General features: G+C 41.2%; 1 protein-coding gene across 1 annotated transcript in view; it reads left to right on the forward strand.

The window, feature by feature from the left end:
- LOC144773090 (cullin-4A) overlaps nt 1–17,279 on the forward strand; it is a 468,683-nt gene that overhangs the window by 301,062 nt on the left and 150,342 nt on the right. The window contains exons 15-16 of the mRNA XM_078657905.1: nt 9,486–9,593; nt 14,977–15,090. Of these exons, the coding sequence (XP_078514031.1) occupies nt 9,486–9,593; nt 14,977–15,090 (222 nt within the window). The remainder of the gene's footprint in view (nt 1–9,485; nt 9,594–14,976; nt 15,091–17,279) is intronic.

Here is a 17,279-nt window from a genome sequence, read left to right on the forward strand (position 1 = left end):
TTAGTTCAGTTACTAATAAATAATAGGTAAAGAGGTTCTGAAGGTAATCTCTTTTAATACTAATGGTCTGAACAGTAAACTCAAGGCCCATGCAATAGAAAGCTGGCTGAGAAGCCATAGCCCGGATGTCATACTCCTGTTGGAAACCCATTTTAAGAACTCAAGCAGTGCGGGTAAGATTCTACAACAGTGGGCCGGTTTTTATTGCCTATATAATGCCAGCTCCGCACAGAAGGGTGTGGCAATCTAGGTAGCTAAACATGTACCATTCCAGGCGAAAGCCACACAGTTAGACTCAGATGGAAGATGGGCCTTTGTAAATGGGAGATTTAATCAATCAAGCTTTACTATAGCAATGATCTATGCACCGGTTTTAGACAATCCGCTCCCTTTGCTTCAGCTTAAACAGGCCTTAACGAACAATCCCCGGCTCTATCATTTTGGGTGGGGACTTTAAATTCCCCCAAGAGCCACTAATCGATTCTTCCACTAAAATGTATAAAGAAAATAAGCCGCAGGTGGCCATTTCTGTAGTTAATTGCAAAAAGGATCTAGACCAGGTAGACCCATGGTGCTCTCGGCACCCTAGGAAACACGTTTTTTCATGTTTTTCTGCAAAATATAATCCTGCTTCTAGAATAGACAATATATTGATTTCACGTGTTCTGAAAATTATTACGCATGAATATATTCAAAATGCCTTTTCAGATCATGCACTAATCAAAATGGAAGTAGCAGGGGTAGGGCCTGAAAGAGCACCCAGAAGATGGCATTTTAAGAAAATTAATTTAGAGAGAGAGGAATGGTGTACAGAGGTTACTAATGATTTTTAATTTTTTTTACAACACCGGTTCTGACCGGATAGGAATTGTTTGGAATGCCTTTAACCTCTACCGCGTTTTCCCGCTGTGCGCTGGAATTTGAAAAATGCGCGGTTTGTGACAAAGCCAGCTCGTCATCCGCTTAGCGCAGGTAACGCCCATGACGAGCTGGCTTTGCCATCAGCGCTGAAGGGGTTAAGGCTGTATTACAGGGATTTATTACATCCAAAGAAATCCTTCAACCGAGGGGAAAAAGGGAAAAAAAATCAGAGCTCTAATTCAGGCTTGAACAAGCATGTAGGAAACACTCCGAAATTAGGAATTCAGTTAAAAACAGGAGCTTTTACAGGCAAAGTTAGATATGCAGGGCTACTATTATCTGCAGGGTAACATTGCCTATCTTGAGAGGGTATACAAGGAGATTGAATACACAGGGAGATTACTTGTGTGGCAAGCAAAGGATAGACAGGTTCAAAATAGGATCTTATCGCTGATAGATGCGGACTCCAAGCTTGGAGTTTGGTAGGCCTTTTTAAAACATGAGAAAATCTATCAGACAGATCAACAAATAACGGATGAGCGTATTATAAGGTTTTTAGATAAATTGCTGATTCCATCCCTAACCAGAGAGCAAAGCGAAATGGTAACTGCTGAGTTTTCCCTTGAAGAAATGGACGCAGTTGTGAGTTCAATGGCTAATAGCAAAGCAGCTGGGGAGGATGGACTACCAGTAGAACTATTCAAGAGGTTTGCTCCAATTTTAAATATGCAACTGGTAAACCTTGACAATCCTATATTAAAAGATGGAGACCCCCACCTTCTTTTCACATGGCTGTGGTAGGTAGTATTCTAAAGAAAGACAAAGATAGGGAAAACATTTATTCATATAAGCCTATTAAGCCTTCTTAATGCTGATTACAAGATTTTTACAAAGATTCTCACCAACAGGCTTCTTAAGATTGTGGGTTCAATTATACATGGAGACCAGTGTGGTTTTGTAGCAGGTAGGCAGCTCGCCTCAAATATAAAGTATTTAATAGAAGCTTTGGACAATTTTACCCAGAACAAAATAGAGGCATAGGTATTGTTTTTAGGCGCCAAGAAAGCTTTAGATCTGGTGTCCTGGGAATGCCTTTTTTTAATTCTTGCTAGATTTGGGTTTATACATATAACGAAATATCTACATAAGAATTCCTCAGCACAATTAATAATTAATTCTAGAAATGTAGGTAGTTGTAGAATAACTAGGGATACCCGGCGGGGGGTGTCCTTTATCCCCAATATTCTTTCCACCCTTTTTATAGAACCCCTGGCAATTGCCATTAGACAAAAAGCACTACAACCTGCACCTTTGCAAGGCATGTCTTAAATAAAAGTATATGCTGATGATATTGTTCTATTTCTTAAACCGGGAGAAAGCATTCAAAAGGAAATTTTACCAATTTTTTCAGAATTTCAAGCACTGGGTGGGTACAAAATAAATAATGCTAACACAGAAATCTTACTTTGCAACTGCTTAGACCACACATTATTACCAAACATCCAGTTATTATATAATATGAAGCCCAAGAGGTATCTAGGTATATTTGTGTCAGAAAATGTGAATGAACTATATGCATTAAACTATGTCCCGTGCGAAAAAAGTGAAGCACTTATTTGCAAAAGGGAATCAACTTCCAATCTCAATAAAATGACGGGTAGCACTTGTACGTATGTCAATTTTACCATTATTACATTTTTATTTGCGGCAATCCCCTGTGCACACCAAATGACTTTTTTTTAAGAAATAGATGGTCTAGTCTCATCTTTTATATGGGCCAACAAGGTACCGAGATTAGCACTAGCCACTTTAAGTAACCCAAACGAAGAGGGAGAGTTAGCCCTTCCTAATTTGAGTGAATACTATCATGCGAATTTTGCACATAGCACAAGCAAGTATTTTAACTATCTTAAACCGCTAGGTATGGTTAATATTTTTATAATAAGGATACTGAAGAAATATAAAATTCTAGATCCTATGAGGCTGGTGAAGAACCCCAAAAACGTGTGCTACAAGATCTTCCAGTGGTTTCTAAAACAAAAAGCCCAACTGCTTAAGCATTATGAAATACCTTGGATAAATGGTTCCACATGTTTGGCCGACCTGTATGTCTGCAAACGTAGGCGGATCCAACCCAGTATAGTAAAGAAATGGGAGGAGACGGGTATAAATATGTTGGAGATGTTCCTATCTCAGATACTTGGAAAAGGTGGACTGAGATAGAGTATGGCCTGAGTCATTCTATAGATATGCTTAAATGGTCTTTTATTCAAATAAGGTATTTTTTAGAAAATATAGCTCCGTCCGTACTAAGGGCAAGACTAGAACTAAGTGAAACTCTGCTAGATATACTAGACGAAAATCAATAAGTAGTTGGGTTTAATTTTTTAATGAGCATAAGACTTCAAAGGTGTGCGAAAAAGCCTGAGACAAATGGCAAGAGAAAGAATGCCTTAATATTCCAAGGGTGGTCTGGAATAGAATCAATAAATGTAACACTACATTATTAAGAGGCGCCAACTTTAAGAGAATGCAATTTTGCACTAAATGGCTACTATACAGGACTCTGTCTTTTCAACACAGAATCTATCCCTAGATAGAAGATAGATATTTTCGATGCTCTGCAGACGAGGGTGGTACATGGACCCACATTGTTTGGCACTGCCCAAAGATTAGGAAATTTTGGGAAGAAATTGAGAAATACTGTAGAATGAATTTAGGACACTCACTAACTATTGATAGATATATTGCAACCTTTGGGTGTTCCCCAAACACAATGGTGAATAACATACAAAAGAAAGGTCTTTAAATGCTGCCCTTGGTAGCAAGATCACAAACTCTTCAGAATTGGCGAAGTGAGAATATTTCTACTTTTCGTTGTTGGCAGTCTAAACTGCATAAAGTTAAAGAGCTGGAGAGACGCTACGCTCTACGGTCGGGCTTGTACGCAAAGTTTTAGAAACTCTGAAAGTCCATAGGAAGGGAACTAGCAAGTTAGATTAGATAAATGAAGCTATTAAAGGGAAACTGTGCAATATGTGGCTTTTTTGTGTGTTCTTTTAGTATTACCCACAGTGACACGTTTGGAATATATTGTTTGTTTTTACTGATTGATTACGCTGGTTGGATGATATGAGTCAATCAAAACTGAGTACTGCAAGCACTTTTTTCTTGTATATGAAGAATTGTGTAATGAACTCTCAACAATAAAAAAAAACAAATGGATGATTTCTCTCCAGAAGAGTAAGCACTAGCTAAACCAACCCACAGTGGTTCATTTCCATTAGCTCTTCTCCCCCTGACCTCAGCAAATTTGTATCTGAAGCTTGCCATCTGGCTGGGGCATAGGATGTGGGGGTAGGTACGCCTGGCATTCCTTACTGTTCTGCTCTCTCTTTGAGCTCAGTTTTATTTACCCATCCCCCTCTAAAGGACCCCTCCTCCCCAGCTGCAGAGATCTCTCTATCAGATGACCTCTGCTACGGCCAGGCCACTTATCATCTAAACAAAGTAGCCTGGCTCAGCCTGTTAAGGCTGAGCAATCAGCAGAGACCACTAGAAGGCTGGAATTTGGCTTACAGAAGAGAGAGTTCCACAACTTCTGTTCTGTGCTAGTTATAATAAATTCACCAGCGGCAACTTGTTGCATTTATCAACACCAGTCTTTCAAGTCCTTGAATGATATATTCAGGCCTTTCCTAGCAATAGTTATATCTACATAACACATTGCATTGTTATCCTTTGGAGCTCAGTATCTACAATTGGCGGGTAGGGAGGGGTGGCATGGGCAGGTTGTCCCTCCCAGGGCATATAAAACATATTTTATAAGGTCCCAGCTTATCGTGTCATGGCCCTTGCCCCTGGGACACCTAAGGGAGACCAGGAGATGACTAATATGTAAAACAATAAGGTAGATTACACTTTTAAAGGTACCCATTCCACCAAAGTCATGTTTGCACCAAATTTACTTTTAAAGACAGTCAGCAAAGCCAGGTTGCCTTTAAAATGACAGCAGGCACTCAGCAGTCCACACATGCAAGTGCAAGAGATCTGCTGGGCCGCTAAACTTCCATGCTCTACTACATGCTAGGTATTTATAGGTAGTTTAAACCTTCTAGCCCTATTATACACTAATGACTTCTAGGGTCTGTCAATACCAATTGTGAGAATTTACTTTTAAAGACTGGCTACAAGGCAGGACTGCCTTTAAAAGGACAGCAGGCACATATGCAAGTGCAGGAAATCTGCTGGGCCTCTAAACCTCTGTGCCCCATTATATACTAGGGACTTACAGGTAGATTACACCCCCTAGCCCTATTATCTGCTAGGAACTTATAGGGTCTGTCATTGCCAAGTGTAAGTGTACCTCATTGCATGTACCTTTTTACACACAACACTGGCCCTGGTTACAGTCTGAGTTAGTTTCTATCTATGTCATGTAGCAAATAAGTGGGGTGAACAGGCGAAAAGGATGACTTTCTAACAAAAAGGATGGAAAAGGGGCATAAAAAAGAAAAAAATTAGCAAATGTAAGAGAGGTGGAAAGGATAAGGTAGAGTTAATACAGGAAGGGAAAGAAGTTGAAAGGAGGGAATTAAAGAAAGAAGTGTTATGGAAACGGGCATTCAGAAGAGTCCTATAAGTAGCAAACATAGAAATGAGAGATTAACAGATAAAAAGAAGGCCAAAAAGAAGAGTGACAGAAGGGAAGAGTTGATAAAAAGAATGTGAAAAATAACATTGGAAATTCTAGAGATCCATAAGGGTAGGCATGATGAGAAGATACAAATAAGTGACTTACAATACAATGTTTTCTTCATTTGTTTATAAATGCCCCCATGAGGCAACTTGTATGCTTCCTACTGAATGCTCTTTTAACTCAGTTAGGTGTGTTCTAGACCATTTGGACAAGTGTGCTTTACAATTAACCCCATGCGCTTAGTCCTAGAAATGTATTCCAATCCCTCTTGTATGATCAGTAAAAATTCTTTGTTATGATCATTATTACATCACTACTGGCCAGATGTGCTTTAGATGCACTATTGCAGTAGTGTTGTTTTGGAAATTATCTTTGAAAGGCAGCTCTTAATAACCCCCTGAAAGGTGACGTTCCGTGAATCCTGAACCCGTTTCATAAAGGTCATTGTTTCATTACGAATTTGGTATTAACGGACCGTAACCAGTTAGTACGGCAAGCATGAGTGTTTTCGTCATGTTACACCAATGGATTCACTACGTATTTAGGGATTCGTTCTGAACCCTCGGGTTCCATTTTGTGTATGGCAGCCATTTTGTGGTTGCCCTCACATAGGCCGATGACTACGGCCGAACGAGTCTTTAGCACACGTACACTTTAGCTGACTTCTGAATGACCTGAGCGAGCGACCCTCTTGCCTGAAGCCAAACTTGTTAGGCCAGTTCCTTCCCAGTAGCTGATCGAGATTGAGGATCAAGGCACAGGAGATCATAAACCTTTTATTGCACACAACTATGTCTTATCTTACTCACACCTGCCTCTGCTCCTTTCTTTATGGCCTGTTTACGATGGGGATGTGCCCGGTTTTATGGTGGGTTTCGATCGACCTGTCTGATGAAGTATGTTGGGTTCGACCAATGATCGATCGTGGGTTGGGCAACTGAAAAGTGGGTTTTACCGTCATGCGATACCTCTGAGTTGGATACATGTGATTGGACAGTTTGTAAATGTAAGGTATTTGTCTGGAATGTGATTTTTGGCATAAAAAGGATGGCTTGCTTTGTAAAAATTGGGCAGTCTCCTACGAATATACAGCCATTGTACTTCGTGGACCTCTGTTTCTGGTTGCAGCCAATAAATTCGATCTTTGACGTCACCAAGAAGATTCCGTGTCTCTGTGTTTAGAAGACAGGTGAACTCTGAGACTTTGGGCGTGTCCCCTGACGCCGCTGGGTATTAAATAACCCGGTTCTTCAAAGGTCTATGGTCTGCCTCTTCTAAACCTATATTGTAGAGGAAGAGGCTGCCCAGTTTGCTTGTGCTTTGAAATTACCATCTGGATTAGAGAGTCTGACTCTACAAATGTGTTATTTGTGGTTAAGGGTTTATTGATCTCTTTGCTAGTGGTTTCACAGCTTTCCGTATTGTTTCCCTAGATACAGCTCTAGTTCTGTTCTCTTTGAAGCCTTCATCTATGAAGATCCTATTCTTGTCTCACAGTAAGGGGAGGGGCCTTGTTGTGAATTTGCCTTTATACACAATCTGTATACCCTTCTTTCTAAACATGTATTTACTTATTAGTGTGTAATGTTAGTTAAGCATTGGTTATGTTGTCATGGAGTTCCGTGTAAGTTCCAGGGAGTGGCAGTTGCTGGTGGCTGGAAGTGGGAGCACCACGGATGGAGATCTACATCCTTAAATAAAGGAGCTTTCATCAACCATGAGAAAGTGGCCCCTGTAATTACAGGATTCTAAAGAGATGTCTTTGTGAAAATGTAAATTTATAGTCCTCGCATATGGTGTTGTACACAGGGATCAGGTTTGTGCATAGCAGCTTGCTACTAATGTTCAAAATGCAATTTTACCCGGACGCCTGGGGAATTCAAAGGTAAGGAATTTGCAGCTAGATATTGTCCCTACCAGATAATGCGTTACTGAAATTAAGTAACTTGCTCTTCACTACTTTCTACTGAGCCTCAATCCCTCGTCATTCGAACTTCTCTGTCTATTCTAGTGCAAATTACAAAGAAATCTACTGTTGGTTGTTGTGTTGATGCATTATAATTGTATATCATCACATTCAACAATGGGGGGGGGTGAATGATGTGACTTGAGCTGGATGAGAACAATTGTTGAAGTGCTCTGCACATTGTATGCTGTTGGGGTCTTGTGATACTAATAAATCAATTTAACAACAGCACTCGTCTGTAACCCACTTTTCAATTTGCTGCTAATGGCATTTTGCCCGCCTTTAATGCCTGCCTCTACAAAGCTTAAGGACCAGTGTTATGGAGTAAAAAACAGGTTCCTGATTATTCAGAGCTCTTTCCAGATGCACTGCAAAATTCTTAATGTTTCCAATGAATGCATTAAATGTTGCACTGGGGCAGTCTATATTTTTCCAAAGCAGATTCAACCTTAAATAGTTTTTGTTGCCTCCCCTCTACCCTCCAAGACTGTTCCCGACTGAAGATCACCTATCGATTTTGTCACATCAGTGACAATGTACAGTATAGTGCAAAAATGGCTTAAAAAGCACAAATAAGCCTCATCTCTTAACTCCCAATTTCACTCAGTAGGGTCCTAGAGCACTCGTCCCAGGATCTTTGTGTTCTGTTTGATCATGCAAAATTGGTGGGGTTGGGGGGGGGGTTGTTGTATTGCCTGGTCTCCAGTTATGTTTGTGGTGCATAAGGGCTCGAAAGGGCAGCAGATGCCTCCAATGCATCGAAATTTCTAAAGTCTCTTTTCATTACTTAACCCAGATAGGGGTTGACTACTTAAGACAGTGGACATCTTATGCAGGATTTCATCCCACCAGTTGTGTGCAGTTTTGGGGCATCAACACTTGTCAGCGTAGCTTGCTGGCAGAAAAAAGCTGTGGCCAGTCAACTGGGCTTTCTCTGCACTTTTGTATTGGTGAGCTGTTGCTGCCATTTTGCCTCTGGGATTCGCTACTGCACTGGTCAAATCAGTGAGGGAACACCTTCATATATTGTATAAAGGGCCACCCCAGACCCTCAAACTATTCAGGTTGCCTTTGCTTCATCCATTATGCATTTGGGATGTTTGAAATTACCGCCTGCATGGGGTTTGAGCGAACAGTGCTGGGAGCTTGCAGTAGATATGCTGCCCTCTCTCTGCATAGCCACATTTACCGTCCTTGTTTCATCTAGGAGCTGTAATATTAGACACAAAAGACTAAATAAAGTGTGGCAAAGTATTTCCAGGTATGAATGGTCAAGGCAAGAGAGGTTTCAAATTGGGTGGCATGAGTAACTCACCAATTATGAATTGCATAGATAATGTAGGACTCGGGTATCTGTGAGGAAGATCTGGGCATTAGCATTATGGATAGGTCATATGACATAAGCCTAAATATAATAGTAGACATATCGAGAAGTGAGGGTAGTCAATCAGAGATTAATAGAGAAAGTGGAAGAGAAAGAGCGAGAGAGCAATAAAGTAAAATTTGATTGTTCAGTTAAAGCAAGAGAAATATAAAATAGGGACAAAGAATAGACCGGGAAAAATGCCGTCTGCATGTACCCTACCTTAATTTTCCAGAAAGGAACAAATACTGTTAAACATACTTATTATACATATTATTCAAACATATGAACATTTTCTGAAATGTTGTACGTTTTCTACCTTGTAAGAGTGAGGCTGATTAAGCACCTCTTGAGAAGAAAATTTGTATTGATTTTTCAAGTCTACAAATTTTGGTGCCTTTTCCCTACACCCTTAGCTCTGCGCAGACTTGATGTCATGCGCCATAGCTGATTTGAGTATTACAGATTTGTACTTGATAATGTAGCTTTCTACGTAAATTTGTATGATTTCTAATATCCGAACTTGGCTTTTTTAAGACTTTGAGAACTCTTGTTAATACATTATGTCTGCCACTTGGTTGTTTTTGTTTTCATAGTATATGCAGAACCAAAGTTATCCAGGTGGAATAGAGCTGACAGTAAATATACTTACGATGGGATACTGGCCAACCTATACAGCTATGGAGGTCCATTTGACACCAGAGGTGAGCATCTTTATTATGATTTATATTGCTTAAAACATTTTTAATAATGTGCTATTACTATGAGTAGCCAATTTGTTTAGAGGTTCGTGTTCATCATCTTTCGTCATCATTTTTCACCTTTACTCAAATTATTGAACAATAATCCTAAAAGAACAATGGAACATGTTAAAATACAATACATCAGATGTATAATTCATAAAATTATGTACAAGTTTAGTTAACAGTTAATTGAATTACGCCATCGCAGTGAATGTCCTTTCAAAGCACAATAGAAAAACGCACAACAGGATAAAGTAGCATTCATAGAAAGTAAATTGATCTACATTGATGAAAACCCTGAACTTATAAATGCCCATTAATTATTAATTCATTCATTAATGGACTACAAGGGTAAGCATACACAAAACAAAAGGTGAATTAAAGAAAAATTAGCACAACAGCAGGCAATGCTCAGATGGCTTCTGCGGAGACGAAGCATGGCACATACATTGCCAGTCGTAGCAGGCACTGAGTATCTTGGTTGAAAATGACTAGGATATATTGTGCTATATGTCAGGACAGCAATACGTGGGTATTGGCAGAATTAGAGTGTGTCCCCACTTACATTAAGGAAGTATGCTTGTCTACTTCTGGTCTAAGTCTCTTTTGTGTAGCCAGGCTGAAACAGGCAACAAAAGCAATTGCTAACAAAACGTATTGTACACAAATACATGTTTTGAACCAAGTGCTTATTGTTCTTTTATCAGTGCATATTTATGTGTGTGGTTAAATCTAATTGAAAACACTGTGCACTGGGCCGTTGCTCTTTACACTGAAGTACAACGTTTTCAATGAGTGACTGCATGTCATAAAATCCACCATTTGAATACATTTTTCAAAAAATTTTCTTAGGGTGGGAGAATCCCCCGAACCCTCCTGTTTAAGTTCTCACTCGCTTCACTTTCACATTATGCTCAGGTGTAAAATTTCCCATCACCACGTTTAAAATCCACCATCCGCCACTGGTATCCCGTCTGGGCAACTATTTTCATCCCAGCGAACTAGACGCTCTTTACAAGAGTTTTGGCAGATATGGGATTCTGAGCCACCTACGCATGCTCTTCTTCACGCTTTACACAATATGGGAGATATCAAATGGCTTTATAAAACTTTTATACACCACAGGGTGGTTCTCGGTCTAAACTTCGCAAACAATGGGAGGCAGACTTACCTTAACGCTATACATATACACTGCTTGATGTAACTGAATACCAATAGACGGATTATCATGTACAAGAATCTTCTCTCCTAAAATAATCTGCACTCCACTATAACTGAGTGGAACAGTCCCCTGGAACCTGATGCGTAAAGTAGTGTGGGGATAGGGATTTCCACACATACGCACACCAAAGCTTCTACCAGTAGTGATTGGAGAATGTTTTCAATCTGTTACGTTTGTACACATTACGTTGCGATTATGTTGCACATAAAATGTCTGGGAAACCTGTAACAGCATAACTCGAAGATAGTATGCATGAACGAAAGCATATTGTATCCATTAACTATTCATGCTATAAAAATGTAAGCTTTAGTGCGTATCTCGCTGCACACTTATTTGCAGATGCCAATAAAATATATTTTAAAAATACAAAAATGTTGCATGCATTAGAAAACAGCGGTCTTGTTTCAGCACATCGTTAAAACAAAGCGTATTACCACTAGCTGAAGGTAGCAATTAGCCACCATCTAATGGAAAACAAGCAGGCAAAAACGTTTATCAGGTAGAGCCATGGATGCGTCTCAAAATGGTGGCTACTCCTCAGAACAGTAATAATCCCTGCGCAGGTAAAACAAAGTGCATTGCTGGGGTCATCACGGTTTATTTCCAAAGATACATTTTATCTGCTCTGAACTCCGCTGTACAGATGTAAAATAATAAGGCTCCCACTTGTTAAAGAGCGCAATAAAGATGGGGCCATCGTTCATGTTACCCAGTTCACACACCCCTCCCTGTGCATTGCATTTTTTATGCTTTTATTGATCTCCTGGGAGATTTGTATCAAAAACTCAATGCTGAAACTGGAGCATGGTGCTGTCCATATTTTGTCCCAGGATGCTTGTTTACGGTCCAGGGAAGACCCGGCTTGGCAGTTCGGGCTGGACTGTTCCCATGAGGCACAGGGTCAAGACTGTTTTGCATATAGCTGGGTCTGAACTGGGGTGGCGAAGTGAGCTGAAGAACCATGATGGATTCAACCCTGATCTCCGACTGGGGTGAGTGTCTGGAAAGTTTCAGCGCTCCGTCCATTAACTCCTTGTGTTTGCTGTCTATAGTCTGTCAACGAAAACACAAATGAGAGCCAATTTCAGATAGGGGCAAAGTGGCCAGTTTCCTAGGGCCCCCACCTCCCAAGGGGCCTACTGGTAAAGTCAGGGGATAGTTAGAATAACTGCAGTAATAAAAGTATTAACAGTTTGAATTTACAAAAAGAAATTTTTAATTTGATGGCTGGGCATTCTCATTTCCTATAAGTTTAGGATGTATTCGCACCTCAAGTCCAGCCTTATCAAACATAATCGTCAGTCTTTAAAGGCATTCAGTACCTGTTGCATTAAAAAAAGATTACATTAATACCAGTTATGGAATGGGATGTGGAAATGCGTCTGCAATTTCAAGCCCTATGTTTGTATATTTTATAGTATTATTATGTACAAGTCCACTAAACCTCACCAGTATGGCATGTTTCCTACAATGGGAGGAACAGGCTCTTAAGACACTGAATTCCATTCCATTTTTTTTTATAGAAACAAAAAACACATCTAGATGATCCCAGTGCATAAAGAAATAGCATTATCAATGTTTGTACAAGCTTTCTGTTTAGCCGATGGGCTCCAAGCAATTTTAACTTTAGCCCTTTCTTGCCTTACCCTTTTTCTGCAACTTTAACTTTTAATTCAATATAGTTTAGTGTCACAGGGGCTCCATTTATCTGAAAATAAAAAATAGATTCAAATCTTGCCTGGGGCCACAAAACTGCTTAAAATGGGCACTGACACAAATACAACACTCTTAAGGTTAAAAAAAATGTAGTAATAAAATACTCGAGTTAAGGAAATCTACACAGTTGATTGCAGCGGTTTGAGGGCTAAATGTGCCCCATATTCTTCTTCTTTTTTAAGGAAAATTTATAAACAGGTGACAACATTTATGGTGCTTCTTCATCTCCATCAGAATTTCTGGTTTATCTTTTTCTTTAAAGCACAGGCTTGTCTTCACATTGCTAGTTTAAAACAAAGGGCCCTGCTTGAGGCTGTGCTGCTAAAATGTAAGAAAAGACAGCTCGCTCTGCTCTCTCTTCTAAGGAGAAACTTTCCCATGTTGGCACTTAAAGTCCTCAGGCTCAACATCATTAGGAAATGGAGTGACACCTAATGACTGTAAGACGCTCTCCCAATTGATCATAAAAGATTCTCAACATTTAGGATCAACAGTATAGGGCCAGGCATCTGCTGTACTAGCAGGTCCTCTGACTTTAGGGGTGTGATTAATATCAGTCATTCAGACGCTCCGGAAGCCTTATTGCGGACTTACCTGGCACCAAGACGATTCTTAGTACATAGAGCGCTGTATACTAATTCCCTCGTGGTTGAACCTGTTGAGTACAGCACATTCATTTTATGCGTGTTTCTCAGCATTGGCTATTAATGATCACCATCAAACTGTTATTGATCATGAGTGCCAAGAAAGCCTTTCTGTAGCAATCATGTGATAGAGCTCCTATATTGATGGAGAAGGCTGCTTAGTTTTGATTCCTCTACATACACCCTTCACTTACTGTCTTTATCTAACTCTTGCATGTTTTTTCATCCCTACTTTCGCTCATTGTCGCTGTTTTCCTATTTTGCTATTCCTTCTGCAGTCTCGTTTTTATATGTTTTTCTCTCTTACTTAAGCGCAACATCTGTAGGGGAAAAATAAGTCCTGGTGCCAAAAAAATAAGCGTTAGAGCCCACCACCTGTAACTAATGGCATCATTTAAGTACAGCTTACGAAATTCTCTTAGGAGTAATGAAGCATTGCACATCAATGAGGTGATCAAAGTTTATCAAATGTTTTGTACAATGCTGGTGTACAGGGCAGGACTCGCCATTCTGGCACTGGCATTTTCCCAGTGGGCTCCCATCTAGAGGGCTGCTTTCTTAATGGCTGCCTTGACCGGGTTATGCTTCCATGACCCAATAATAGTCTTAGCTTCATGCATTGTGGGTCTAGTTTGAATATGTTTGCTGTGACTGATTTTGGTTTCCAACTCTGCCCTCCTGAGGTTTATGCATTTTTACATTGCTTTTCACATTTTCAGGTCCAGCCTATCAGTCCGTGCAACTGGCTGGTTGAATAAGACCTAATGCCAACTTATCAAGAACTTGTGGTAGGCTTAAGGCTTGCCCATTGCTTACCATTGGTAGCTTTATGGTAATTTGCTTGCTTCTTGTTCGAAAGGCTTTCTTACCCATTATGTCTTTTTCCCTTCCTTGGAGTGTACCTTCTTTACTCATGTCCTTCCACTGCTTACTTTTAGGGAAATACTTTTTTTCATTTCGCTTAAACTCTCCATGAGATTGCATGTGTTTTTCAGTTTCCTCTCTTGTATCCTTCCCCCTCGTTCTTTGATTTTGTCTGTCATCTGATTCATTCATGTGCTCTCTCCCCAGTGCTCCATCCCTGCTTCTCTTAGTCTCCCCTGCTCTCTATGTTGCTCTTGATGCTTTGATTTGCTTCTTCCCATCTCCTGCGATGCGGGTACTCATATTTTGCTGTTCCCCTCGCACCGCCACAGCCTACTACTTCCGCCACCTAGCATTCCTCTGTTGTTCCCACCTCCCAGTCCTATTTTTCTAATAATGAAAAAAATTATACTTCGTTTTTGCCGATTTTTTTTTTAGGTTATTAAATGTTTTTTTTTCTTTCAAGAAGCACTAATTTTGGAAGCACCCATGCAGGGTCACACACGTTCACTTGTATAATGACGCTGTACATGAACAAAAGGCATTGGCAGAACCAATTGCTCTGAAAGGCGAGACATATTGACTGGGTTTGCCAATGCTTGTTACTATTTATAAGACTCATCGAGAGGAGGTAATTAAAAAAAAAATCTCAACATTTTGGTGAAGTGCGAATGTCTGTTAACAGAAGTCTCCACGTTTGAAAATCAGAACCCCACTTGAACTACAGCACACATATATAGTGAAGCGCATAAAACCTGTAGACTGCAACAACAAAAATACGCAAAAAATATGCATTATATTTGTCATTAATTGTTTTGTTCGTATATGTTTCAAAATGTATAGCAACTGCAATGTACTTGATGTTTCTGACTGTGTGTATGTTTCTATTTTTTTCAAGATGGTGAAACTTCAAGAAATATTTAAGACGTTTTATCTTGGAAAACACAGTGGCAGAAAGTTACAATGGCAGTCAAATTTGGGACATGCTGTTTTAAAAGCAGAGTTCAAAGAAGTAGGTTAATTTATTCTGGTCGTATTAAACGTTTTATGTTTTTTGTAAAATGTTATTTTCGCTACAATGATCAAAAGTAGTCTGTTTAATTGAAATAACTGTTTTCCATTTTTAGGGAGTATTATTCATAAATCTCCAAGATCATAGCCTGCATCAACATGCATTGAATCGTTTTCTAACACTTGGGCAATAGTTGTGAAAGAACCCGTTCTATTTGCGTATAGTGTCTTTTCCCAAATCTTTCCCCAACCTAAATGTTAGTTCCATTTTGGTGGCAATGGACAAATAACTGACTGGTGAAGTATAGTTTTCGTATAGCAGCTTTAGCTGATGCAAACATTAACCGGATATTTAGTCTTCTTTCTGTCGGTTTGTCAACTTATCAACAGAAATCTCATGTGCACACTCAGACAGGCACGCAACGTTAGAGAACATGAATACCAGTGCTTATCTTGAAAAGTAAGCCTCGTAAACTGCCTAAACATTTTTGAGGAGTCCTAAGCTGGCACTGAATGCCAGGGTTGCCGAATATTAAGACTGCTTGTAATTCACTCCACACCATGCCTCTTTCTTCCATTAACTCTCCAAATGACAGAATGTAAAGAAACAGACTCCATGACCTTTTCATGCTTTGGGCCGAGGAGCTTGCAAGGTCTGCAATTCTAAAATCGGAGTTTGGACTCTTTAAGCCCCAGCAGGTCCAACAAGCATTAGCAAAGCCAGTAGGTCCGGCATTGGCCACTAGCCTGGCAACCCTTGTTTTGTTCTGTTATGGTTTTTTAGGTCTCGCCTTTATCATTCCGAAGGAATGGGAAATGGCGAGAATTCAAGTGCTCGAACTGATTGTGAAACCACCGCTTTTTTTCGTGGCGTTTTCTTCGAGTGCACGTGGCCACAGGCACGCGCTTTTGGCCCATACACTTTCATGGCCATCTGTTCCTCAATGTCCCTCCCACCCTTCGTTTGATCTTGCCGCGAGTTCAGGCTAATGGCCCTCCCCCAGCACAGAGCGCGCATCGCGGCCGCACAGCACATCAAAGGGCTTCTCCCAGCGTGTGCTGTGCGGCTTCTCCTCCCCTAATTATGTGGCCGGCCGTACTTGTGTTTCCCGGCCGCTTCCCGGCCACTCTTGTATTTAATTAGCAGCAGCAGCATTTATCCTGCGCCAGGCCACATCAAAGGCTCTGTGCCACTTTCACCCACACAGCAACACTTACAGACACGCAACGCCACTCACACCCACGCAAGCCCACTATCATCCACGCAACGCCACTCACACACGCAACGCCACTCACACGCGCAACGCCACTCACACGCGCAACGCCACTCACACGCGCAACGCCACTCACACGCGCAACGCCACTCACACGCGCAACGCCACTCACACGCGCAACGCCACTCACACGCGCAACGCCACTCACACGCGCAACGCCACTCACACGCGCAACGCCACTCACACACGCAACGCCACTCACACACGCAACGCCACTCACACACGCAACGCCACTCACACACGCAGCGCCACTCACACACGCAGCGCCACTCACACACGCAGCGCCACTCACACACGCAACGCCACTCACACACGCAACGCCACTCACACACGCAACGCCACTCACACACGCAACGCCACTCACACACGCAACGCCACTCACACACGCAACGCCACTCACACACGCAACGCCACTCACACACGCAACGCCACTCACACACGCAACGCCACTCACACACGCAACGCCACTCACACACGCAACGCCACTCACACACGCAACGCCACTCACACAAGCAACGCCACTCACACACGCAACGCCACTCACACATTGTGGGTGCAGATTGTGGGTGCAGATTGTGGGTGCAGATTGTGGGTGCAGAGTCAGGGTGCAGAGTCAGGGTGCAGAGTCAGGGTGCAGAGTCAGGGTGCAGAGTCAGGGTGCAGAGTCAGGGTGCAGAGTCAGGGTGCAGAGTCAGGGTGCAGAGTCAGGGTGCAGAGTCAGGGTGCAGAGTCAGGGTGCAGATTGTGGGTGCAGATTCAGAGTGCAGATTCAGAGAAAACTCAGCAGCACCACCACCATTGCAATGCAATAGGTCTCGTTTTAACGCAAATTTATGCTATAGGCCTTGTAAATGACAAAGCCTTTTATTTATGTTCCAAAAACCAGAACGCAAAAATAAAGGGCATTATCATTTAC

Source organism: Lissotriton helveticus, chromosome 8 (assembly GCF_964261635.1).
Source record: "Lissotriton helveticus chromosome 8, aLisHel1.1, whole genome shotgun sequence".
Lineage (NCBI taxonomy): Eukaryota > Metazoa > Chordata > Amphibia > Caudata > Salamandridae > Lissotriton > Lissotriton helveticus.